This window comes from Scyliorhinus torazame, chromosome 12, assembly GCF_047496885.1.
Source record: "Scyliorhinus torazame isolate Kashiwa2021f chromosome 12, sScyTor2.1, whole genome shotgun sequence".
NCBI classification, from domain to species: Eukaryota; Metazoa; Chordata; class Chondrichthyes; order Carcharhiniformes; family Scyliorhinidae; genus Scyliorhinus; species Scyliorhinus torazame.
Genome location: NC_092718.1, coordinates 77,222,433 through 77,246,328, shown reverse-complemented (window position 1 = coordinate 77,246,328; position 23,896 = coordinate 77,222,433). Strand labels below are relative to the sequence as shown.

Genomic DNA, 23,896 nt, shown 5'->3' with positions numbered 1-23,896 from the left:
CTCACCCTCTCTCTCTCTGTTTATCTCCGTCTCTGTCTTTGTTTCTCTCTCTGTCTCTCTCTGACTCACAGCCCTGTTCATTTCTCTCTCTCCCCCTCTATATTTCTGCCTGACCATCTCTTTCTATATCCTCGCTCTAAATCTCACTCTCTAACATTCCCCTCTGTACTTTCACTCTCCCCATGCTCTGCATCTCTCTCTTCCATCGATCCCCCCATCACCTCATCTGCTCATGTTCTTCACCTCTTTCTCTCTTCCTCCTCTTCGTTTTCCGTCACTCTGATCCCCCCACCCACCCTGTACAAGGGAACTGACTGTTAAAGAGAGAATAAACTGCCTGCAATAAGGATTAAAGTGTGACTAAAGCAGGGAATGAAATATGACTGTAACAGAGATTATAGTGGAACTGCAGCAGGAATTATAATGTGAGTGTAACAGATTGTAATGAGTGCAAGAGGGACTGTAATGTGACTATCAGGGATGGAAATGTCACTGTAACAGGGACTGCAGTGTAGCTCTATATGGTATAACATTAGTATAAAATAGACTGTAATGTAAGTGCATCAGGGATTATAAAATGTGAGCATTACAGGGATTGTATTGTAAGTGTATCGGGATTGTAATTAGAGCATTTTGGGGATTGTAATGTAAATGTAACAGGGACTGTAATGAGAATGTAACAGGGATTGTAATGTGAGTGTAATGGGCATTGTCATATGAGTGTAACGAGGATTGAAATGTGAGTGTAAAGGGAATTGAGATGTAAATGTAACGGGGACTGTAATGTGAGTGTAACAGGGATTTAAATGTGATTGTAAAGGGGATTGTAATGTGAGTGTAACAGGGATAGCAATGTGTAATGGGGACTGTATTGTGAATGTAATAGGGATTGTAATGTGAGTGTAAGGGGAATGTAATATGAGTGTAACAAGGGTTGTAATGTGAGTGTAAGGGGATTGTAATGTGAGTGCAACAGAGATTACATTTGAATCTGATGGGAATTGTAAAGTGAGTGTAATGGAGATTGAAATGTTAATGTATTAGGGATTGCAGTGTGAGTGTAATGGAGATTGGAATGTGAATGTAACAGGGATTGGAATGTCAATCTAATGAATTTTAGAATGTGCGTGTAACAGGGATTGGAATGTGTAATGGGGACTGTAATGAAAATTTAATGGGGATTGTAATGTGACTAACAATACCACAGGATTGATTCCAGTCCTCTCTGATTTCTTGGTGTCTACAGGACAGAGTGTTGTCGATTTTATGTACGATTTTGTTGAGCCTTTTGAGGGTCCCCACCCTGGTCTCACTTTGTTGGCAGGTCGCCCCATGGCAGGTGAGTGTCTCCATCAGAATTCATCATTCTGAACTCTACACCTCTGCTCCATAACCTCCGGCCCCCAGTTTTACAAAGTGGGAGATACTGGGGCCATATCAGCACCATTAGTGTGAAGGGTACAGGTCAGCAATCTGCTCTAACACACCGAGACTCCTGCATCAGCTTCATTCTTTTCCTATTTCATTCATTCTCGAGATGTAACATCGCTGGTTCCGCCCAGCATTTAACCCCCACCCCTAATTGCCCCTCGAAAATATGGTGGGTGAGCCGTCTTCTTGAACCGCTGCAGTTGTGTAGTGTAGGTACACCCACCGTGCTGTTACGGAGGGAGTTCCAGGATTTTGTCCCAGCGACAGTGAAGGAACGGCCAAGATATTTCCACATCAGGCTGGTTAGTGACTCGGAGGGGAACCTCCAGGTGGTGGGATTCCCAGGTATCTGCTGAACTTGTCCTTCTAGATGGTAGTGGTTATGGGTTTGGAAGTTGCTGCCTAAGGAGGCTTGGTGAGTAAGCTGCAGTGCATCTTGTAGATGGTACACACGGCTGGCACTGTGCGTCGGTGGTGGGAGGAGTGAATGTTGAAGTGAATGTTGAAGGAGGTAGATCATTACTTTCACACGAGCATTTAGGGAGGAAAAGATGCAGTTTTCAATCATTAGGGTGACTGGTGTGGGGCCACACTCCTCTCCATAAGGGACAAGGGAATCGCTTATCAGGGGAATCGAGTGGCAAAATCAGTGACTGTGTGAAGGCCTCGCCTGGATGGAGGTGCAGGTTTAGGTGGGTTATCTCTTCTCCGGATGCCAATTACAGGGGTGTCTATTCATGCAGGTACGGCGAGCATAATGAGCGTCACAGCGACAGGGCTACCACACTACACCTCGCTCCTTCTCCGCGACGTCGCACTCCTGAACGCCCGCGGCGAAGTCCAGCGAAAGGAGCCCCTCAAGTCGACCTCCTCCCCTGATATATTCCTGGTGGAATTCGAGACTCTGCCTGATGATGGCTTCAGCGTTCAGTTGCAGGGAGTGGGAGAGAACAGCACTGAGTTCCGCCGGCAATCCCCAACAATCGCCAGCGTCACCAAGACCAGAGTGAAGGTAACAAACAATCTATGCCAGGGAGCTTTTATTTTCCAAAGTGTGGATGCTGACCCGCTGGGTGTCAGAAGGGTTGGGGAGGGGGATCGAATTGCCTCTTCCCCACCGCGCTCATCAGCTGCAACGCAGAATTTCCCAATGGCAGTATTCTGAAGCCTTCAGGGAAAATCCTGCCTAAAATGTTGATTCAGTCCCCTCCTTAAACAATGGATTGCAGTGAGGTTTTACAATGAGGAGTCGTGCCTTATTGCGCCAGATTCATGTTCATCAATATTTCTTCTTTGATTATTTTAAATACGTAATTTCAGACCACTGTATTTTGGTCTCGGGGACACATGAGCTGATGGATGTATACTTATCAGGAAGGTCTAGTGAACGCAACAAGGGGGAAGTGAATGTGTGGGGACCACAGTGGGTCAGAACAGAACTGCACTTCAAAGAACAAAGAACAATACAGCACAGGAACAGGCTCTTCAGCCCTCCAAGCCTGCGCCGACCATGGTACCTGCCTAAACTAAACCAATATACACTTACGGAGTCCATATGCATCCATTCCCACCCTATTTATTATTTGTCCAGATGCCTCTTAAATGCCGCTATCGTACCTGCTCCCACCACCTCCCCAGGGAGCGCATTCCATATATTTACCACCCTCTGTATAAAAAACTTGCCTCGCACATGAGTTCTAAACTTTTCTTCATGCACTTTAAATCTATGTCCCCTGGTACATGAGTACCCGAGGAAAGAGCATCTAATTATCCACTCTGTCCATGCCACTCATAATCTTGTAGACCTCTATCAGGTTGCCTCTCAACCTTCGTTGTTCCAGTGAGAACAGACCGAGTTTATTTAACCTCTCCTCACAGCTAATGCCCTCCAAACCAGGCAGCATCCAAGTAAACTGCTTCTGTACCCGCTCCAAAGTATCCACATCCTTCTGGTAGTGTGGCGACCAGAATTGTACACAATATTCCAAATGAGGCCTAACTAAGGTCCTGTATAGCTGCAACATGACTTGCTAATTTTTATATTCAATGCCCCGACCAATGAAGACCAGCGTGCCGTATGCCTTTTTGACCACCTTACCAACATGCATTGCCTCTTTCAGTGATCGGTGGACATGCACGCCCAGATCTCTCTGCCTGTCAATACTTGCAAGATTGTACCATTTATTGTGTAACTCCTACATGCATTGGACCTTCCAAAGTGCATTACCTCACACTTGTCTGTATTAAACTACATCTGGCATTTCTCCGCCCAAGATTATATCTTGCTGTATTCCTCTTCACTATCCGCAACTCCACCAATTTTTGTGCCGTCTGCGAACTTACTAATCAGACCAGCAACATTTTCTTCCCAATCATTTCTATACATCACGAACAACAAAGGCCCCAGAACTGATCTCTGTGGAATGCCGCTAGTCACAGCCTTACATTCAGAAAAGCACCCTTCTACTGCTACCCTCTGTCTTCTGTGCCCAAGCCAGTTCTGTATCCAACTTGCCAGCTCTCCTCTGATCCCATGTGACTTCACCTTTTATACCAGTCTACCATGAGGTACCTTGTCAAAGGCTTTACTGAAGTCCATATATACAACATCTATCTTTCCCTCATCTATCATCTTTGTCATTTCCTCGAAAACTTAATCAAATTAGTGAGGCATGACCTCCCCTTCACGAAAACCTTGCTGTCCATCATTAATAAGTCCATTTGTTTCCAAATGTGAGTAAATCCTATCTCTAACATTCTTTTCCAATAATTTCCCTACCACTGACGTGAAGCTCATCGGCCTATAATTTCCTGGATTATTCATGCTGCCCTTCTTAAACAATGGAACAACATTGGCTAGTCTCCAGTCCTCTAGAACTTCACTTGTAGCCAATGAGGTTACAAAGATTATTGTCAAGGCCCCAGCAATTTCCTCCCTTTGCCTTCCTCAGTATTCTGTGGTAAATCCCATCAGGCCCTGGGGACCTATCTACTTTAATGCTTTTTAAGATGCCCAACACCTCTTTATTAATATCGACCTGACTCAGAATATCTGCACACTCTACCCTATACTCCTCATCCACCAGTATTCTCTTTGGTGAATACTGAGGCAAAGTAGTCATTTCGTATCGCTCCCATTTCCTCTGGTTCCATACATAGATTCCCTCCAATATCCTTGAATGGACCAACCCTTTCTCTGGCTCTTTACATATGTATAAAATGCCTTAGGATTTTCCTTAATCCTGTTTGCCAACGGCATTTCATGACCCCTTTTAGCCTTCCTAACTCTTACCTTGTTCCTTCTTACTTGCTTTATATTCTTCAAGGGCTTTATCTGTCCTCAGCCTTTTAGAACTTAAGAATGCTTCCTTTTTCTTTTTAACAAGGTTCATAATATCCCTCATTATTCAGGGTTCCCTATACTTACCACCTTTATCTTTCGTCCTCACAGGTACATGCCAGTTCTAAATTCTAATCAACTGACATTTGAAAGCCTCCCACATGCCGGATGTTGATTTTCCCTCAAACAGCCTCGCCCAGTCAACACTCTCCAGATCCTGCCTAATGCTGTTGAAATTAGCCTACCCCCAGTCTAACACCTTCATCTGAGGACCACTCTTGTCCTTTTCCATAAGCAGCTTAAAACTTACAGAATTATGATCACTGCTCCCAAAATGATCTCCTACTGAAACTTTGACCACCTGGCCGGGGTCATAACTTTAAATCCTACTCTAACTTGTGCTCGGCACTTCTGCCCTGGTGTATGATAAAGCCGGGCGCTGGTAAGTAAAGGGCGTTTAAGCTGGCACTTCATCAACCTACTGACTGGCTAAAGTGCAGGAGACAACTTTGAGCAAGATCATAAATATTGTGGGCAGCATGATGGCATGGTGGTCGGCGTAGTCGGCATGCTGTCTCATGGTGCCCTGACCCGGGTTTGATTCCGGCTTCGGTGACTGCCTGTGCGGAGTCTCTGCACATTCGCCCCATGTCTGCATGGGTTTCCTCTGGGTGCTCCGGTTTCTTCCCACAGTCCAAAGATGTTGCAGATTAGGTGCATTGGCTGTGACCAGACAGCAAGGCAGCATGTTCAACGATGAAAAAGAAATGGCTGAATGTTTCAGGTTGATGGCCTTCCGTCACAGCTACCAGGTGCTGCCTGTGGAAAAAAGTAAAGCTTCCTCTACACTGTCCCCATCAAACACTCCCAGGACAGGTACAGCACGGGGTTAGATACAGAGTAAAGCTTCCTCTGCACTGTCCCCATCAAACACTCCCAGGACAGGTACAGCACGGGGTTAGTTACAGAGTAAAGATCCCTCTACACTGTCCCCACCAAACACTCCCAGGACAGGTACAGCACGGGGTTAGATACAGAGTAAAGCTTCCTCTGCACTGTCCCCATCAAACACTCCCAGGACAGGTACAGCACGGGGTTAGTTACAGAGTAAAGATCCCTCTACACTGTCCCCACCAAACACTCCCAGGACAGGTACAGCACGGGGTTAGATACAGAGTAAAGCTCCCTCTGCACTGTCCCCACCAAACACTCCCAGGGCAGGTACAGCACGGGGTTAGTTACAGAGTAAAGATCCCTCTACACTGTCCCCACCAAACACTCCCAGGACAGGTACAGCACGGGGTTAGATACAGAGTAAAGATCCCTCTACACTGTCCCCATCAAACAGTCCCAGGACAGGTACAGCACGGGGTTAGATACAGAGTAAAGCTTCCTCTGCACTGTCCCCATCAAACACTCCCAGGACAGGTACAGCACGGGGTTAGTTACAGAGTAAAGATCCCTCTACACTGTCCCCACCAAACACTCCCAGGACAGGTACAGCACGGGGTTAGATACAGAGTAAAGCTTCCTCTGCACTGTCCCCATCAAACACTCCCAGGACAGGTACAGCACGGGGTTAGTTACAGAGTAAAGATCCCTCTACACTGTCCCCACCAAACACTCCCAGGACAGGTACAGCACGGGGTTAGATACAGAGTAAAGCTTCCTCTGCACTGTCCCCATCAAACACTCCCAGGACAGGTACAGCACGGGGTTAGTTACAGAGTAAAGATCCCTCTACACTGTCCCCACCAAACACTCCCAGGACAGGTACAGCACGGGGTTAGATACAGAGTAAAGCTCCCTCTGCACTGTCCCCACCAAACACTCCCAGGGCAGGTACAGCACGGGGTTAGTTACAGAGTAAAGATCCCTCTACACTGTCCCCACCAAACACTGCCAGGACAGGTACAGCACGGGGTTAGATACAGAGTAAAGATCCCTCTACACTGTCCCCATCAAACACTCCCAGGACAGGTACAGCACGGGGTTAGATACAGAGTAAAACTCCCCCTACACTGTCCCGATCAAACACTCCCAGGACAGGTACAGCACGGGGTTAGATACAGAGTAAAGATCCCTCTACACTGTCCCCACCAAACATTCCCAGGACAGGTACTGCATGGGGTTAGATACAGAGTAAAGCTTCCTCTGCACTGTCCCCATCAAACACTCCCAGGACAGGTACATCATGGGGTTAGATACAGAGGAAAACTTCCTCTACACTGTCCCCATCAAACACTCCCAGGACAGGTACAGCACGGGGTTAGATACAGAGTAAAGCTCCCTCTACACTGTCCCCATCAAACACTCCCAGGACAGGTACAGCACAGGGTTAGATACAGAAGAAAACTCCCTCTACACTGTCCCCATCAAACACTCCCAGGCCAGGTACATCATGGGGTTAGATACAGAGGAAAACTTCCTCTACACTGTCCCCATCAAACACTCCCAGGACAGGTACAGCACGGGGTTAGATACAGAGTAAAGCTTCCTCTGCACTGTCCCCATCAAACACTCCCAGGACAGGTACAGCACGGGGTTAGTTACAGAGTAAAGATCCCTCTACACTGTCCCCACCAAACACTCCCAGGACAGGTACAGCACGGGGTTAGATACAGAGTAAAGCTCCCTCTGCACTGTCCCCACCAAACACTCCCAGGGCAGGTACAGCACGGGGTTAGTTACAGAGTAAAGATCCCTCTACACTGTCCCCACCAAACACTCCCAGGACAGGTACAGCACGGGGTTAGATACAGAGTAAAGATCCCTCTACACTGTCCCCATCAAACACTCCCAGGACAGGTACAGCACGGGGTTAGATACAGAGTAAAACTCCCCCTACACTGTCCCGATCAAACACTCCCAGGACAGGTACAGCACGGGGTTAGTTACAGAGTAAAGATCCCTCTACACTGTCCCCACCAAACACTCCCAGGACAGGTACAGCACGGGGTTAGATCCAGAGTAAAGCTCCCTCTGCACTGTCCCCACCAAACACTCCCAGGGCAGGTACAGCACGGGGTTAGTTACAGAGTAAAGATCCCTCTACACTGTCCCCACCAAACACTGCCAGGACAGGTACAGCACGGGGTTAGATACAGAGTAAAGATCCCTCTACACTGTCCCCATCAAACACTCCCAGGACAGGTACAGCACGGGGTTAGATACAGAGTAAAACTCCCCCTACACTGTCCCGATCAAACACTCCCAGGACAGGTACAGCACGGGGTTAGATACAGAGTAAAGATCCCTCTACACTGTCCCCACCAAACATTCCCAGGACAGGTACTGCATGGGGTTAGATACAGAGTAAAGCTTCCTCTGCACTGTCCCCATCAAACACTCCCAGGACAGGTACATCATGGGGTTAGATACAGAGGAAAACTTCCTCTACACTGTCCCCATCAAACACTCCCAGGACAGGTACAGCACGGGGTTAGATACAGAGTAAAGCTCCCTCTACACTGTCCCCATCAAACACTCCCAGGACAGGTACAGCACAGGGTTAGATACAGAAGAAAACTCCCTCTACACTGTCCCCATCAAACACTCCCAGGCCAGGTACATCATGGGGTTAGATACAGAGGAAAACTTCCTCTACACTGTCCCCATCAAACACTCCCAGGACAGGTACAGCACGGGGTTAGATACAGAGTAAAGCTTCCTCTGCACTGTCCCCATCAAACACTCCCAGGACAGGTACAGCACGGGGTTAGTTACAGAGTAAAGATCCCTCTACACTGTCCCCACCAAACACTCCCAGGACAGGTACAGCACGGGGTTAGATACAGAGTAAAGCTCCCTCTGCACTGTCCCCACCAAACACTCCCAGGGCAGGTACAGCACGGGGTTAGTTACAGAGTAAAGATCCCTCTACACTGTCCCCACCAAACACTCCCAGGACAGGTACAGCACGGGGTTAGATACAGAGTAAAGATCCCTCTACACTGTCCCCATCAAACACTCCCAGGACAGGTACAGCACGGGGTTAGATACAGAGTAAAACTCCCCCTACACTGTCCCGATCAAACACTCCCAGGACAGGTACAGCACGGGGTTAGATACAGAGTAAAGATCCCTCTACACTGTCCCCACCAAACATTCCCAGGACAGGTACTGCATGGGGTTAGATACAGAGTAAAGCTCCCTCTACACTGTCCCCATCAAACACTCCCAGGACAGGTACAGCACGGGGTTAGATACAGAGTAAAGCTCCCTCTGCACTGTCCCCATCAAACACTCCCAGGACAGGTACTGCATGGGGTTAGATACAGAGTAAAGCTCCCTCTGCACTGTCCCCATCAAACACTCCCAGGACAGGTACATCATGGGGTTAGATACAGAGGAAAACTTCCTCTACACTGTCTCCATCAAACACTCCCAGGACAGGTACAGCACGGGGTTAGAAACAGAGTAAAGCTCCCTCTACACTGTCCCCATCAAACACTCCCAGGACAGGTACAGCACAGGGTTAGATACAGAAGAAAACTCCCCCTACACTGTCCCTATCAAACAGTCCGAGGACAAGTGCAGCACGGGATGAGATGCAGATTAGAAATTCCACATTTGGTCCGTGTAATCAAAGTGATTTCAGAAAGTAAGACCTCAAGAAACTGAATCAGGAGGTGGCCATTCAGCCCCTTGAGTCTTCTACCACATTCAATAGTGATCGTGGCCAATCACCTATCCTAAATCCCCACTTTCCCACTCTCTCCGTCAACGTCCCCAACAATCCACCAATCCCCGGGTCTGGAATATACCCGGCGCCGGATTCTCCGGCTCTCTGGGCTGCAGAATCCAAGAGATTCACCGTCTTCCAAGTGAAGACATTCCCCCTCAGCTCAGCCCAAAGTGGCCGACTGCTCGTCCTGGAACTGTGACCTTCCTCTCCTCCCAGTTCCAGACTCTACGACACGGGGTGCGGGGGGGGGGGGAACAGCCTTACAACCTTTCACAATTGAGCCTGTCAACCCCTCTAAGAATTTGAGCCGTTTCACCGAGATCCCCTCTCATTTGTCTGAACTCCAGAGAATGTCGACCAATTCACCTCAATCTCTCCTCATCAGGCACAACCCCCCCAACCCCCGGCTTACCCATCCCAGTAATCAGCCCGACGAACCCTCGTCACACCCACGCTACAGAAAGTTGATCATTCCTTGGGTAAGGAGACCAGAACTGGACATGGTGCTCCAGCGGTGGTCTCGCCGAGGCCCTCTGTGATTTGCAGCAAGACTCACTCCCTCTTCTCGTCCAGTCCCTTTGTAATAAAGGCCGGGGATCCATTTGCCTGCCTCGCTCCTCGCCAGGGACCTGTGAACCCTTCCCACTGACACCCAGCTCTCCCCTCAGCCTGATGTGTTCAAACCTGCCGCCGCTCCAATAAACATCTTCCTCTGTCGCGAATAAGTTCTTGCAGGTTTTCCAGACCGAGGGAGGGAGGGGGTAGCTGGGCAGGACGGGTTACAGCCTAACAATGCCGTTTGCTGGGGGGTGTTACAGCCTACGGACGACATGGTGGCACAGTGGTTAGCACTGCTGCCTCACAGGGCCAGGGACTCTGGTTCAATTCTGACCTCGGGTGATGTGTCTGTGTGGTGTTTGCACATTCTCCCCGTGTCTGTGTGGATTTCCTCCAGGTGCTGGGGTTTCCTCCTACAGTCCAAAGATGTGGATTGGCCATACTGAAATTGCCCCCTGATGTCCAAAAGGTTAGGTGGGGTTGTGGATTATGAAATGAAATGAAATGAAAATCGCTTATTGTCACAAGTAGGCTTCAAATGAAGTTACTGTGAAAAGCCCCTAGTCGCCACATTCCGGCGCCTGTTCGGGGAGGCTGGTACGTGAATTGAACCGTGCTGCTGGCCTGACTTGGTCTGCTTTCAAAGCCAGCAATTTAGCCCTGTGCTAAACCAGCCCCATTATGGGTATAGGGGGTTTTGGCCTAGAAGGGTGCTCTTTCGGAGGGTTGGTGCCGAGCCAATGGGCCGAATGGCGTCCTTCTGCGTTGTAGTGGTTCTGTGATTCTATTCTGTGATTTCAGGTCAATGCAGACCCCTCTGTCAAGGTGGGCTCCAATGTCAATGTGTCATTTAACGTCACAAATGCTGGGCCCTCTTCACAGTACCGGATCCTCATCACGGACGACCAGAACTTCATTCAGTCCAAACCCATGAGGTGAGCGGTTACATAACTTCTAGTCTACCTCGGTGACTCAGAGTGAGTCACATTGGCTGATGGTGCCAAGATCGGCTGGAAGGTAAGTTGTGAGGAGACCACAAAGGGCCGTGGAGGGGGAGGGGGGGGCGCGGATCGGTTACCGGGTGAGCAAACAATTGTCAGATGGAGTGCGACATGAGAAAATGTGAGCTTGTCCGCTTTGGCAGGAGAAATAGCAAAGCGTCCGGTTATTTGAATGGAGGGAAGATGGCAGAGCTCTGAGTTACAGGAGGATCTTGGTGTCACGGTGCATGAATAACAAACATTTAGTCCGGATGAAGAGCGCACGATTAGGAAGGTGCACCCTGAGCAAGCGTGCGGTCAATTCTAGCCCCACTCATCCCAGAGTCACAGCACAAGTGATTTAGCCATTAATTCTTAGAAAAATACTCCACATTTTTGGCCGTTGGCCGCTCAATAATTACAGTCACCTAGTTTGTAAATTTAAACACAATTACTGTTTATTTATAATAAGAATAATGATGAAAGTGCAGCTGAATAGCAAGCTAACCTACTACCACCTTTAACTGTCCCACCCATACACACAAGACAGACAGAGAGTGGGAAGGAGTAAAAATAATAAGGATGAAAGTCAAAAGATAAGAGTCTTTGCTTCAGCCTGCTTTCTTCACGGTGTGCTTGTAGATTAAAGTCTCAGGTTTACAGCCTGCAATGGGCATCCATGCAGTTTAGCAACATTACTCACAGCTTCTCCTGGAGAGGCCCTTTGCTTCAAATCAAACTTTGTCTTTTAGCCACTGCCTTTTCTGGAGAAAGAATTTGCTGGTTCGCACCAGCCTTTTCTGCAGGGAGAGAGTTGGTTCTCACAGTGGCTTCTTTGGTGAGAATTAGCTGGATATTTCTGCAGAGAGTTATCAGATTCCGAACCCTCCCTGCACAGCCTGTAACGGTTCCCCTGTAAACCGATTCATCCGGGCTTTCTGCCAGCTCAGGAACACAGGGGTGAATTCTCCACCTCCCTCAGCCAGCTGTCGCTCAGCGGCGCGACGGCGCCGTCAGCAGGATTCTCCACTCCCGCCGCCAGCAAATGGAATTCCCCACTGTGACCGCCTCGCACCGTCGGGAAACGCTGCTTGCGGAACGGAGAATCCCACCAGCGGAGAATTCACCCCGCAGTCTTTCAGGAGAAAAGTGGAAAGACAATGACCCCCTCCCCCTCTAATCTGCCAAAAATGAAACTGGGAGCTCTTTAGACCTCTGAACCATTTCAGTGGGATCAGATCCAATCACCACCCGTTACCGGGCAACACACCACCTTTTAGGCCGATTCGTTGGTTCCCATCCAAACCGAGTCATCATTGTTGTCAGTCAATCCGTAATCACCAGGGTGAACCGGAATAGCCCTTTTTGGAATCTTCTATTTGAATTAAAGGTGCAAACCACAGCTTCAATTAAAATGACCGGCTGCCTTAAAGACACATGCTCATAAACCACCCATGGATCAAAAATGTAACGGCAAAACTAAAAGAAAGGGGGAAAACAAGGGAATAAACAAGAAAGACCCTTACAGAAGACAAATGGAATGTTTGTGTTTGATGAAAGGGCTATAGAACCTAAGAGCTGGAAAGTCTTGAAGCAACACTGCAGGGTTTTGGTGAGACTGTCCGTGGAGTACCGAGTGCAGTTTTGTTCTCTTTACTCAAGGAAAGGTGTCTACCGGCACCGGGGGCAGTTCAGAGAATGTTCACTGGGCCAATTCCCAGGAAGAAGCTTGGGGACGGCGGTTTTCTTTACAAGGAGAGGCTTAGCCAGTTTGGGCCCTGTGCCTTGAGGTTCAGAAGAGAGGTGATCTTATTGAAACAGATCAAATCCTTGGGTGGAAGGTTTGACAGGGTGGATGCAGCGAGGATGTTCCCCCCTCCCTCGTATGGGGAGTTGAGAATGAGTAGCAGGTGGGGGCACAGTTTCGGAATGAGGGGGACTCCCGTTGGAGGTGAACCATGGGAAGAAATGCTTCTCCACGAGGGTAGTCCGCAATGTGGAATTCCACCCCTCGCCCAGAGAGCGGTGGAGTCTGCAGGTCGCTGAACATATTCGAGGTCGAATGAGACAGGTCTCTGATTGATGAGGGAGTCCGAGGGTTATGAGGGTGGGGGGGGGGGGGGTGACAGACAGGAAATGTAAGTTAAGACCACAGTCAGATCAGCCTTGACAGCATTAAATGGGGAGGGGGAGGTGTAGGCATGATGGACCAAGTGGCCCATTCCTGCTTCTAATTTGCATGGCCTATGATGTATATCCCCCCTCCTTAAATAAGGAGACAAAAAACGTACAGTGTGAGGCTCCTTTCTGTTTACTCCCTTATTTCCCTTTTTTATTTTGCTGTAAACATTTTTGTTCCATGGATGATTAATGGACATGTGTCTTTAAGAAAAGCAGCAGAATTCAGAAGCTACATGAGGGATCCCTCTGCTGGTCTGCACTGGTTTGAACAAGAGCTGCAGATCTGTCACTCCAGAGAGAGAGAGATGGGGCGGGACTCAGCTGGTGGCCATTGGATTGGTCCAAAAGGCCGCATTGTGCCTGGTAACGAGTGGTGATTGGATCTTATCCCAGTGGAATGCTTTTCAGAGTCCCAAGGAGTTTCAGTTTTGATTCTGGCAGCACAGAGGCAAGAACCGGCCATCTCTCTCTCCAGAAAGTCTGTGAGTGTTGTATTTCTGAAACTACAGAGGCCTGCACCAATTCGCAATAAAAGAAAACTTGAGCAGAAAGAAAATTTTGGAGAGGAGTAAGGTGCTGGAAACCACCATCAAAAGAAAGACTTTTTTCTTTTTACTTATGACTTTTACCTGTTTCCACCCCTCTGTGTTTGTCTTGTGTGTGTAGCAGGTCATGGGGGGTGGGGGATGCAAGGTAAAGTGGGAATTAGGTATTAGGTAATATTTAACTAGTTGTATTTGCTGCCTGTTTCATTCTAAGTTCTTGTTGGAAATAAATAGTAATCGTGTTTACTTTTACAAACCTGGTGACTGTAAATAGTGGGCGGCCAAGGGCCAAACATTACGGTATTTTTCTAAGAATTATTGGTTAATTCAATTGTATTGTCACTCCGGGGCACGTGGGGCTGGAATTGACCGGGCACTTGCCCAGGGCAGTCGTAACATAATTTGGGGGCTTGTCTGGGATCTTTGGAACAGTAGACGGCGAGGTTTGGGTTACAGAGTAAATTGAAAGAGAAACCAGGGTGGTAGTGACGCAAAAGGATGACTCCAGGTCAAGTGGGGCTGGAATTGACCGTGCAATAGCACAGGGGGTCATAATAACACTGTACTCCAAAGGCGGATCACCAGGGCCCTGTACAGTCTCACCAAATCATCCTTGCGGCTCCATTCCTCGTGCAATGACGCATGTGCTGGCGTGTTAACACCGTGAATCAGGCAAAAGGTTATTCTATTCTGATGTGAGTTGATCCTTCAAGCAGCCCAAAATCTTGCCAATAACCATTTCTATCTTGAGCCTCATTGTATCCCTCCTGTACTTTCAGTGTCCTTTCCAAATACTCCTCAATTAATCCCTGCAATCGTCCAGCCCAGGAGGCGGCCGTTCGGTCCATCGCTCCAGCACTTGGTCCGTTTACTTGTATGCTGTGGCATTTCAAATGCTCATCTCAATGTTTCTTAATTGTTGTGAGAGTTCCCGGCTCTGCCACCCTTTCAGGCTGCGCGTTCTAGATCCCTATCACCATCCGGGCAAAAATATTTCTCCTCAAAACCCCTCTAAACCTCCTGCCTCTTATCTCCACTCTATGCCTCCTGGTTATTACCCCTTCCTCCAAGGGGAAAAGCCCCTCCATACCGACCTTATCTATGCCCTTCATAATTTTGTACACCCTAATCAGGTCCCCCGTCAGCATTCTCTACTCCAGGGCATACAACTTCAGCTAACCAGCCTTCCTTCAAAGCCAAAACACCCTAGTCCAGGCAACATTCTGGTGAATCTCCTCTACACCCTCGCCAGTGCAATCACCTCCTTCCTATAAAGTGATGAGAACTGCACACAGTACTTCAGCCGTGGCCTAACCAGCGTTTTATGCATTTCTGTCACAACCTCCCTGCTACTCTCTTTTATGCCTCAGCTAATAAAGACAAGAATCCCTTACGCCTTCTTATCCACCTTATCGAGCTGTGCTGCAGAGACACTCTGGGACCTTCCTTCTGATGTATGAATGGTTGAGGGTAATCTTTCCCTCTCTTCCTCTCCCTCTCCCTTTCAGTCTGATGATCGATACAGACCAAACTGTGGAAGGCAACAGCATCATTTCGGTGCCGGAGGGGACAGATCCAGGGACAGTTGTGACAGTCACAGTCGTGGCAAGATCAAGCCTCGATTTTGGTTACAGCATTCTCGAACTGACCGTTGTCAGCAAGGTAAGAGGACGTGCGAGATGGTGTAAAATCGAAGGCCCTGCTCATATATGCCCAGGCGTGAGAGGCGGGATTCTCCGGTCCTCCCCAGCCCCGCAGGTTCCTTGGCGGCGCCGTGTTCACTGGGGCGGGGTCCTCTCTGCTCCCGCTGCTACTCAGTGGGCTTTCCTAGTGAAGCTGTCTCCACGGCGCCAGGAAACTGGCCAAATTGAACACTCGGTTAAAAGCTAACACTGAAACGGCACTCATGGGCCCCGTCAAAATGACAAATGGGCTAAACATGCCATGTCTCCAGGTGTCATCAGTGCCTTCGTGGAATTAGCACACCTAGTCAAAGCCCCATTGTATGGGTTGTCACTCCCCAGTGTCAGCACTGAGGGTGTGCTGGACTGCCAGAGGGTCAGTACTGAGGGTGTGCTGCACTGCCAGAGGGTCAGTACTGAGAGAGTGCTGCACTGCCAGAGGGTGTAGCACTGTCAATATGACGCGAGGCAGGTTGAGGTAATGTCAATTGAAGGCTTTATTAATTAATTCGATTTCGGCGGGAGAGGAGGAGCTGGTTTGTCAATTTCAGCGGGGGCAGTGCGGAAGTGATTGCTGGGAGGTAAGTCTGTCCTTTAAAAACACTTGTCTTTGCAGGGGCAGGCCAGTCGATTTTGGCGGGAGAGGAGGAGCTGGTTTGTCAATTTCAGCGGGAGCAGTGCGGAAGTGATTGCTGGGAGGTAAGTCTGTCCTTTAAAAACACTTGTCTTTGCAGGGGCAGGCCAGTCGATTTTGGCGGGAGAGGAGGAGCTGGTTTGTCAATTTCAGCGGGGGCAGTGCGGAAGTGATTGCTGGGAGGTAAGTCTGTCCTTTAAAAACACTTGTCTTTGCAGGGGCAGGCCAGTCGATTTCGGCGGGAGAGGAGGAGCTGGTTTGTCAATTTCAGCGGGGGCAGTGCGGAAGTGATTGCTGGGAGGTAAGTCTGTCCTTTAAAAACACTTGTCTTTGCAGGGGCAGGCCAGTCGATTTTGGCGGGAGAGGAGGAGCTGGTTTGTCAATTTCAGCGGGGGCAGTGCGGAAGTGATTGCTGGGAGGTAAGTCTGTCCTTTGAAAACACTTGTCTTTGCAGGGGCAGGCCAGTCGATTTCGGCGGGAGAGGAGGAGCTGGTTTGTCAATTTCAGCGGGGGCAGTGCGGAAGTGATTGCTGGGAGGTAAGTCTGTCCTTTAAAAACACTTACCTGGTCCCGTTTTCGGTCCCTCTTTTCTGTTTTTTAAAATATTTTAGTATTTAAGGCGGGAACAGGAAGTTCGACCCGCGGACTTCTGAGAAGACCCTCACCAATAAATTCTGGTGGAGAGGAAACCCGAGACACTACACGTGTAGTGTGTCCCACCCGCCCTCCTCCTCTAACCTAATAATAAAACCCATTGGTCTGAGGTAAGTACCATATTTTATTATTAACACTAAGAAGGTAAGTAAGTGATTTTTACGCATTTTTACTTTTGTACCTTTTTCAAATTGTGTGTGTCGGGGGGGGAAACTGAAGTGACATCACAGAAAAGCTGTGGCCTGAGTGGCTGGTTGGGATTCTACACTAAATTTAAAAATCTGAGCATTGGTAACTAATTAAACATAATTACTTAATTATAATTTAGAGGGATATCTAAGCCAGAGATCGGAGAGTACTATATTTAGCTTTTGCATTTCTATTAGAAATCTAGTGCTAGGAAACAGATAGTCAACAGTAACTTTGAAATTTAAAAAAAAATATTCAAAAAAAAAAAAAAATTTAAATTTTAATTTTAATTAATTGACGCAATGTCAGTTAGAGGGGTGCTGTGCTCTGACTGTGAGATGTGGCAGGTCCGGGAGGCTTCCAGCGTCCCGGATGGCTTCATCTGCAGAAAGTGCACCCAACTGGAGCTCCTCACAGACCGCATGGTTCGGTTGGAGCGGCAATTGGATGCACTTAGGAGCATGCAGGTGGCGGAAAGCGTCATAGATCGCAGTTATGTAAATGTGGTCACACCCAAGGTGCAGGCAGAAAAATGGGTGACCACCAGAAAGGGCAGGCAGTCAGTGCAGGAATCCCCTGTGGTTGTCCCCCTCTCGAACAGATATACCCCTTTGGATACTGTCGGGGGGGATAGCCTATCAGGGGAAAACAGCAGCAGCCAGAGCAGTGGCACCATGGCTGGCTCTGATGTTCAGAAGGGAGGGTCAAAGCGCAGAAGAGTAATAGTAATAGGGGACTCTATAGTCAGGGGCACAGATAGGCGCTTCTGTGGACGTGAAAGAGACTCCAGGATGGTATGTTGCCTCCCTGGTGCCAGGGTCCAGGATGTCTCCGAACGGGTAGAGGGCATCCTGAAGGGGGAGGGCAAACAGGCAGAGGTGGTTGTACATATTGGTACTAACGACATAGGCAGGAAGGGGTATGAGGTCCTGCAGCAGGAGTTCAGGGAGCTAGGCAGAAAGTTAAAAGACAGGACCTCTAAGGTTGTAATCTCGGGATTACTCCCTGTGCCACGTGCCAGTGAGGCTAGAAATAGGAAGATAGAGCAGCTAAACACGTGGCTAAACAGCTGGTGTAGGAGGGAGGGTTTCCATTATCTGGACCACTGGGAGCTCTTCCGGGGCAGGTGTGACCTGTATAAGAAGGACGGGTTGCATCTAAACCGGAGAGGCATAAATATCCTGGCCGCGAAGTTTGCTAGTGTCACACGGGAGGGTTTAAACTAGTATGGCAGGGGGGTGGGCACGGGAGCAATAGGTCAGAAGGTGAGAGCATTGAGGGAGAACTAGGGAATAGGGACAGTGTGGCTCTGAGGCAGAGCAGACAGGGAGAAGTTGCTGAACACTGCGGGTCTGGTGGCCTGAAGTGCGTATGTTTTAATGCAAGAAGTATTACGGGTAAGGCAGATGAACTTTGAGCTTGGATTAGTACTTGGAACTATGATGTTGTTGCCATTACAGAGACCTGGTTGAGGGAAGGGCAGGATTGGCAGCTAAACGTTCCAGGATTTAGATGTTTCAGGCGGGATAGAGGGGGATGTAAAAGGGGAGGCGGAGTTGCGCTACTGGTTCGGGAGAATATCACAGCTGTACTGCGAGAGGACACCTCAGAGGACAGTGAGGCTATATGGGTAGAGATCAGGAATAAGAAGGGTGCAGTCACAATGTTGGGGGTTTACTACAGGCCTCCCAACAGCCAGCGGGAGACAGAGGAGCAGATAGGTAGACAGATTTTGGAAAAGAGTAAAAACAACAGGGTTGTGGTGATGGGAGACTTCAACTTCCCCAATATTGACTGGGACTCACTTAGTGCCAGGGGCTTAGACGGGGCGGAGTTTGTAAGGAGCATCCAGGAGGGCTTCTTAAAACAATATGTAGACAGTCCAACTAGGGAAGGGGCGGTACTGGACCTGGTATTGGGGAATGAGCCCGGCCAGGTGGTAGATGTTTCAGTAGGGGAGCATTTCGGTAACAGTGACCACAATTCAGTAAGTTTTAAAGTACTGGTGGACAAAGATAAGAGTGGTCCGAGGATGAATGTGCTAAATTGGGGGAAGGCTAATTATAACAATATTAGGCGGGAACTGAAGAACATAGATTGGGGGCGGATGTTTGAGGGCAAATCAACATCTGACATGTGGGAGGCTTTCAAGTGGCAGTTGAAAGGAATTCAGGACCGGCATGTTCCTGTGAGGAAGAAGGATAAATACGGCAATTTTCGGGAACCTTGGATGACGAGAGATATTGTAGGCCTCGTCAAAAAGAAAAAGGAGGCATTTGTCAGGGCTAAAAGGCTGGGAACAGACGAAGCCTGCATGGAATATAAGGAAAGTAGGAAGGAACTTAAGCAAGGAGTCAGGAGGGCTAGAAGGGGTCACGAAAAGTCATTGGCAAATAGGGTTAAGGAAAATCCCAAGGCTTTTTACACTTACATAAAAAGCAAAAGGGTAGCCAGGGAAAGGGTTGGCCCACTGAAGGATAGGCAAGGGAATCTATGTGTGGAGCCAGAGGAAATGGGTGAGGTACTAAATGAATACTTTGCATCAGTATTCACCAAAGAGAAGAAATTGGTAGATGTTGAGTCTGGAGAAGGGTGTGTAGATAGCCTGGGTCACATTGAGATCCAAAAAGACGAGGTGTTGGGTGTCTTAAAAAATATTAAGGTAGATAAGTCCCCAGGGCCTGATGGGATCTACCCCAGAATACTGAAGGAGGCTGGAGAGGAAATTGCTGAGGCCTTGACAGAAATCTTTGGATCCTCGCTGTCTTCAGGGGATGTCCCGGAGGACTGGAGAATAGCCAATGTTGTTCCTCTGTTTAAGAAGGGTAGCAAGGATAATCCCGGGAACTACAGGCCGGTGAGCCTTACTTCAGTGGTAGGGAAATTACTGGAGAGAATTCTTCGAGACAGGATCTACTCCCATTTGGAAGCAAATGGACGTATTAGTGAGAGGCAGCACGGTTTTGTGAAGGGGAGGTCGTGTCTCACTAACTTGATAGAGTTTTTCGAGGAGGTCACTAAGATGATTGATGCAGGTAGGGCAGTGGATGTTGTCTATATGGACTTCAGTAAGGCCTTTGACAAGGTCCCTCATGGTAGACTAGTACAAAAGGTGAAGTCACACGGGATCAGGGGTGAGCTGGCAAGGTGGATACAGAACTGGCTAGGCCATAGAAGGCAGAGAGTAGCAATGGGAGGATGCTTTTCTAATTGGAGGGCTGTGACCAGTGGTGTTCCATAGGGATCAGTGCTGGGACCTTTGCTGTTTGTAGTATATATAAATGATTTGGAGGAAAATGTAACTGGTCTGATTAGTAAGTTTGCAGACGACACAAAGGTTGGTGGAATTGCGGATAGCGATGAGGACTGTCGGAGGATACAGCAGGATTTAGATTGTTTGGAGACTTGGGCGGAGAGATGGCAGATGGAGTTTAATCCGGACAAATGTGAGGTAATGCATCTTGGAAGGTCTAATGCAGGTAGGGAATATACGGTGAATGGTAGGACCCTCTAGAGTATTGAAAGTCAAAGAGATCTAGGAGTACAGGTCCACAGGTCATTGAAAGGGGCAACACAGGTGGAGAAGGTAGTCAAGAAGGCATACGGCATGCTTGCCTTCATTGGCCGGGGCATTGAGTATAAGAATTGGCAAGTCATGTTGCAGCTGTATAGAACCTTAGTTAGGCCACACTTGGAGTATAGTGTTCAATTCTGGTTGCCACACTACCAGAAGGATGTGGAGGCTTTAGAGAGGGTGCAGAAGAGATTTACCAGAATGTTGCCTGGTATGGAGGGCATTAGCTATGAGGAGCGGTTGAATAAACTCGGTTTGTTCTCACTGGAACGAAGGAGGTTGAGGGGAGACCTGATAGAGGTATACAAAATTATGAGGGGCATAGACAGAGTGGATAGTCAGAGGTTTTTCCCCAGGGTAGAGGGGTCAATTACTAGGGGGCATAGGTTTAAGGTGAGAGGGGCAAAGTTTAGAGTAGATGTACGAGGCAAGTTTTTTACGCAGAGGGTAGTGGGTGCCTGGAACTCGCTACCGGAGGAGGTGGTGGAAGCAGGGACGATAGTGACATTTAAGGGGCATCTTGACAAATATATGAATAGGATGGGAATAGAGGGATACGGACCCAGGAAGTGTAGAAGATTGTAGTTTAGTCGGGCAGCATGGTCGGCACGGGCTTGGAGGGCCGAAGGGCCTGTTCCTATGCTGTACATTTCTTTGTTCTTTGTTTTTGTTAGAACTTTATCCCCAGCAGCGTGGTTACAGAATGCAGCTGCTGAGGGAAATGGAGGGAAAAACTGGGTTCTTATACCGGCATTTCTGGGTGGAGTCCAGTAGGTGGCCGATCCTATCAGGACCTGGCATCCCTCCACCAATAGCCTGGCGACACGTGGTGTACCGTATTACCCCTAATACATACCACCACAGAGGGTCAGTACTGAGGGAGAACTGCTCTGTCGAAGGGTCAGTACTGAGGGAGAACTGCACTGTCGGATGGTCAGTACTGAGGGTGTGCTGCACTGTCAGAGGGTCAGTACTGAGGGTGTGTTGCACTGTCAGAAGGGTCAGTACTGAGGGAGAACTGCACTGTCGGAGGGTCAGTACTGAGGGTGTGCTGCACTGTCAGAGGGCAGTCAGAGCCCCAGGAAGGAGTAACCACCATTTTGGGCTGAGCTGAGGAGAAATGTCTTCACTCGAAGGGTGGCGAATCTTTGAATTCTCTAGCCCAGAGAACCGAGGTGGTAGTCGCCCTCGCCGAGTATATTCCAGACTGAGGGGGGTGGGATGGATGAATTGTTGGGGGTGCCGAGGGAGAGGGCGGGAAAGTGGGGTTGGGGTTAAAGGTCATCCAAGATCGTTATTGAATGCGGGGGTTAGCAGGCTCGAGGGACCAAACAGCCTCCCATCGCTTCTCATCGGCTTAAGGGTTTGGAACCGAAAAACAGGCCCTCAGATTCCGGAAGTCCTCTTAGTAAGCGTCGGGGTACCTTCCTCTGTTAGTCAGGTTGACACTGCTGACCCACATGCTTTACCAACAGGTACAAGACCTCAGGGCCCCGACATGTGATGTCGTCGGCAGGATCAGTGAGTGCCCAGCGGAATCCCCGGCGCAGTGCAGCCTCCAGAGCTGGTCCCTCTCCGCCAGGTTCGTCAGCCAAGGGGCGGACCGACTGTCGATCTACACCCGCCACGGCAATGGCTCCCTCGACAGGGAAGAGACCCAAGACGGCGGCCAGATGGTGACGCTGGTGACCTACAACTCCTCCTGCTGCTTCCCAAATGTGGAGCTGGTAGCCGTGGACAAGCGGTGGAATGTCGGGAAGTGTTCGAGCAGAGTCCGGAGCCGGGCTCCAGGTTCAGCCCCACGCAACGCGGCCATCCTGCTGGTGGCCGTCCTGGTGGCTTGCCTTGCCAGCTGACCTGCTTCAAACCGGGGCTGCGCCGGCCTTCTGGACATCGGACGCCGATGGCCCAGCACTGGACGCGTAGCTCCCTCGCTACCGTGACTGCGATTGTCAGCGTTTCATGCGCTCCTGCCATCTGAATTTTGCCTTGGGAATCGCGTTTCACTCTCCCCGCGCTCGGCCAAACTCAAGAAACGAGTCAGCCGCAGCTCCCGGAGGCCACACGTACGCTGTTACACGCTGAATCTTCGCAACCCGCTTTGCCCTGCTCCCCCCCACACTTCCTCTGCGGCATGATCTTGTCAACGGACCCAACGCTAATTCCACATTTGGCACCGTGGTGGTGTGGGCTGGGGCCAGAGGGAATTGGGGAGGCGTTGGGTGGGAGGGTGGTGGGGGTTGTGTTGGATCGTGGAGAGTTTCCCCAGCCGAAACATGCAAACAAAGATTCGACATGGGTGTATTCCAGTGTGAGTGAATTTTTAATAGCTGTTGTAAGGTTCAATTACTGCCAAGCAACTTATGCTGCCTTGGGGGGAAAAAAAGTTAACATTTGCAAGAAGGTGGGGTTACAGGGATAGGGTTTGGGTGAAGGAACAGGGGGGAGGGTGGGCTGAGGTAGGGTGCTCTTTCAAAGGGCCGGTGCAGACTCGATGGACCGAATGGCCTCCTTCTGCACTGTAAATTCTAGAATCATAGAATTTACAGTGCAGAAGGAGGCCATTCGGCCCATCGAGTCTGCACTGGCTCTTGCAAAGAGCATCCCTACCCAAGCCGACACTTCCACCCTATCCCCATGACCCAGTATACCCACCCAACACTAAGGGCAACTTAGCATGGCTAATCGACCTAACCTGCACATCTTTGGACTGTGGGAGGAAACCGGAGCACCCGGAGGAAACCCACGCACACACGGGGAGAACGTGCAGACTCCGCACAGCCAGTGACCCAAGCCGGGAATCGAACCTGGGACCCTGGAGCTGTGAAGCAATTGTGCTAACCACTATGCTACTGTGCGGCCCCTGTGATTCTGTGTATTGAGATTAATGCCTTCAGGGCGTAATTGCTTTTTGTGATTCTCGATTCAAATTAAAGCTATAGTAAAACTTCTACTTTTTCTGACTCCTGGGCCGCAGCCTTCAATCCCACAGACCTCTCTCAAGGGGCGTCATTCTCCGACCCCCCGCCGAGTCGGAGAATGGCCGTTGGCCGCCGTGAATCCCGCCCCCGCCCCCGCCGAAGTCTCCGCTCCCGGAGATTGGGCGGGGGCGGGAATCCGGCCGCGCCGGTTGGCGGGACCCCCCGCTGGATTCTCCGGCCCGGATGGGCCGAAGTCCCGCCCAGGAATTGCCTGTCCCGCCGGCGTAAATCAAACCTGGTATTTACCGGCGGGACCAGGCGGCGTGGGCGGGCTCCGGGGTCCTGGGGGGGGGCGCGGGGCGATCTGACCCCGGGGGGTGCCCCCACGGTGGCCTGGCCCGCGATCGGGGCCCACCGATCCGCGGGCGGGCCTGTGCCGTGGGGGCACTCTTTCCCTTCCGCCTCCGCCACGGCCTCCACCATGGCGGAGGCGGAAGTGACTCTCCCCACTGCGCATGCG

General features: G+C 49.7%; 1 protein-coding gene across 1 annotated transcript in view; it reads left to right on the top strand.

The window, feature by feature from the left end:
* The window catches only part of LOC140386499 (von Willebrand factor A domain-containing protein 7-like), a 227,484-nt gene extending 204,078 nt beyond the window's left edge, over nt 1-23,406 (top strand). The window contains exons 13-17 of the mRNA XM_072468889.1: nt 1,247-1,339; nt 2,175-2,443; nt 10,818-10,951; nt 15,231-15,384; nt 21,931-23,406. Coding sequence (XP_072324990.1) covers nt 1,247-1,339; nt 2,175-2,443; nt 10,818-10,951; nt 15,231-15,384; nt 21,931-22,311 — 1,031 coding nt within the window. The 3' untranslated portion in view covers nt 22,312-23,406. The remainder of the gene's footprint in view (nt 1-1,246; nt 1,340-2,174; nt 2,444-10,817; nt 10,952-15,230; nt 15,385-21,930) is intronic.
* The last annotated feature ends 490 nt before the right edge of the window (nt 23,407-23,896 follow it).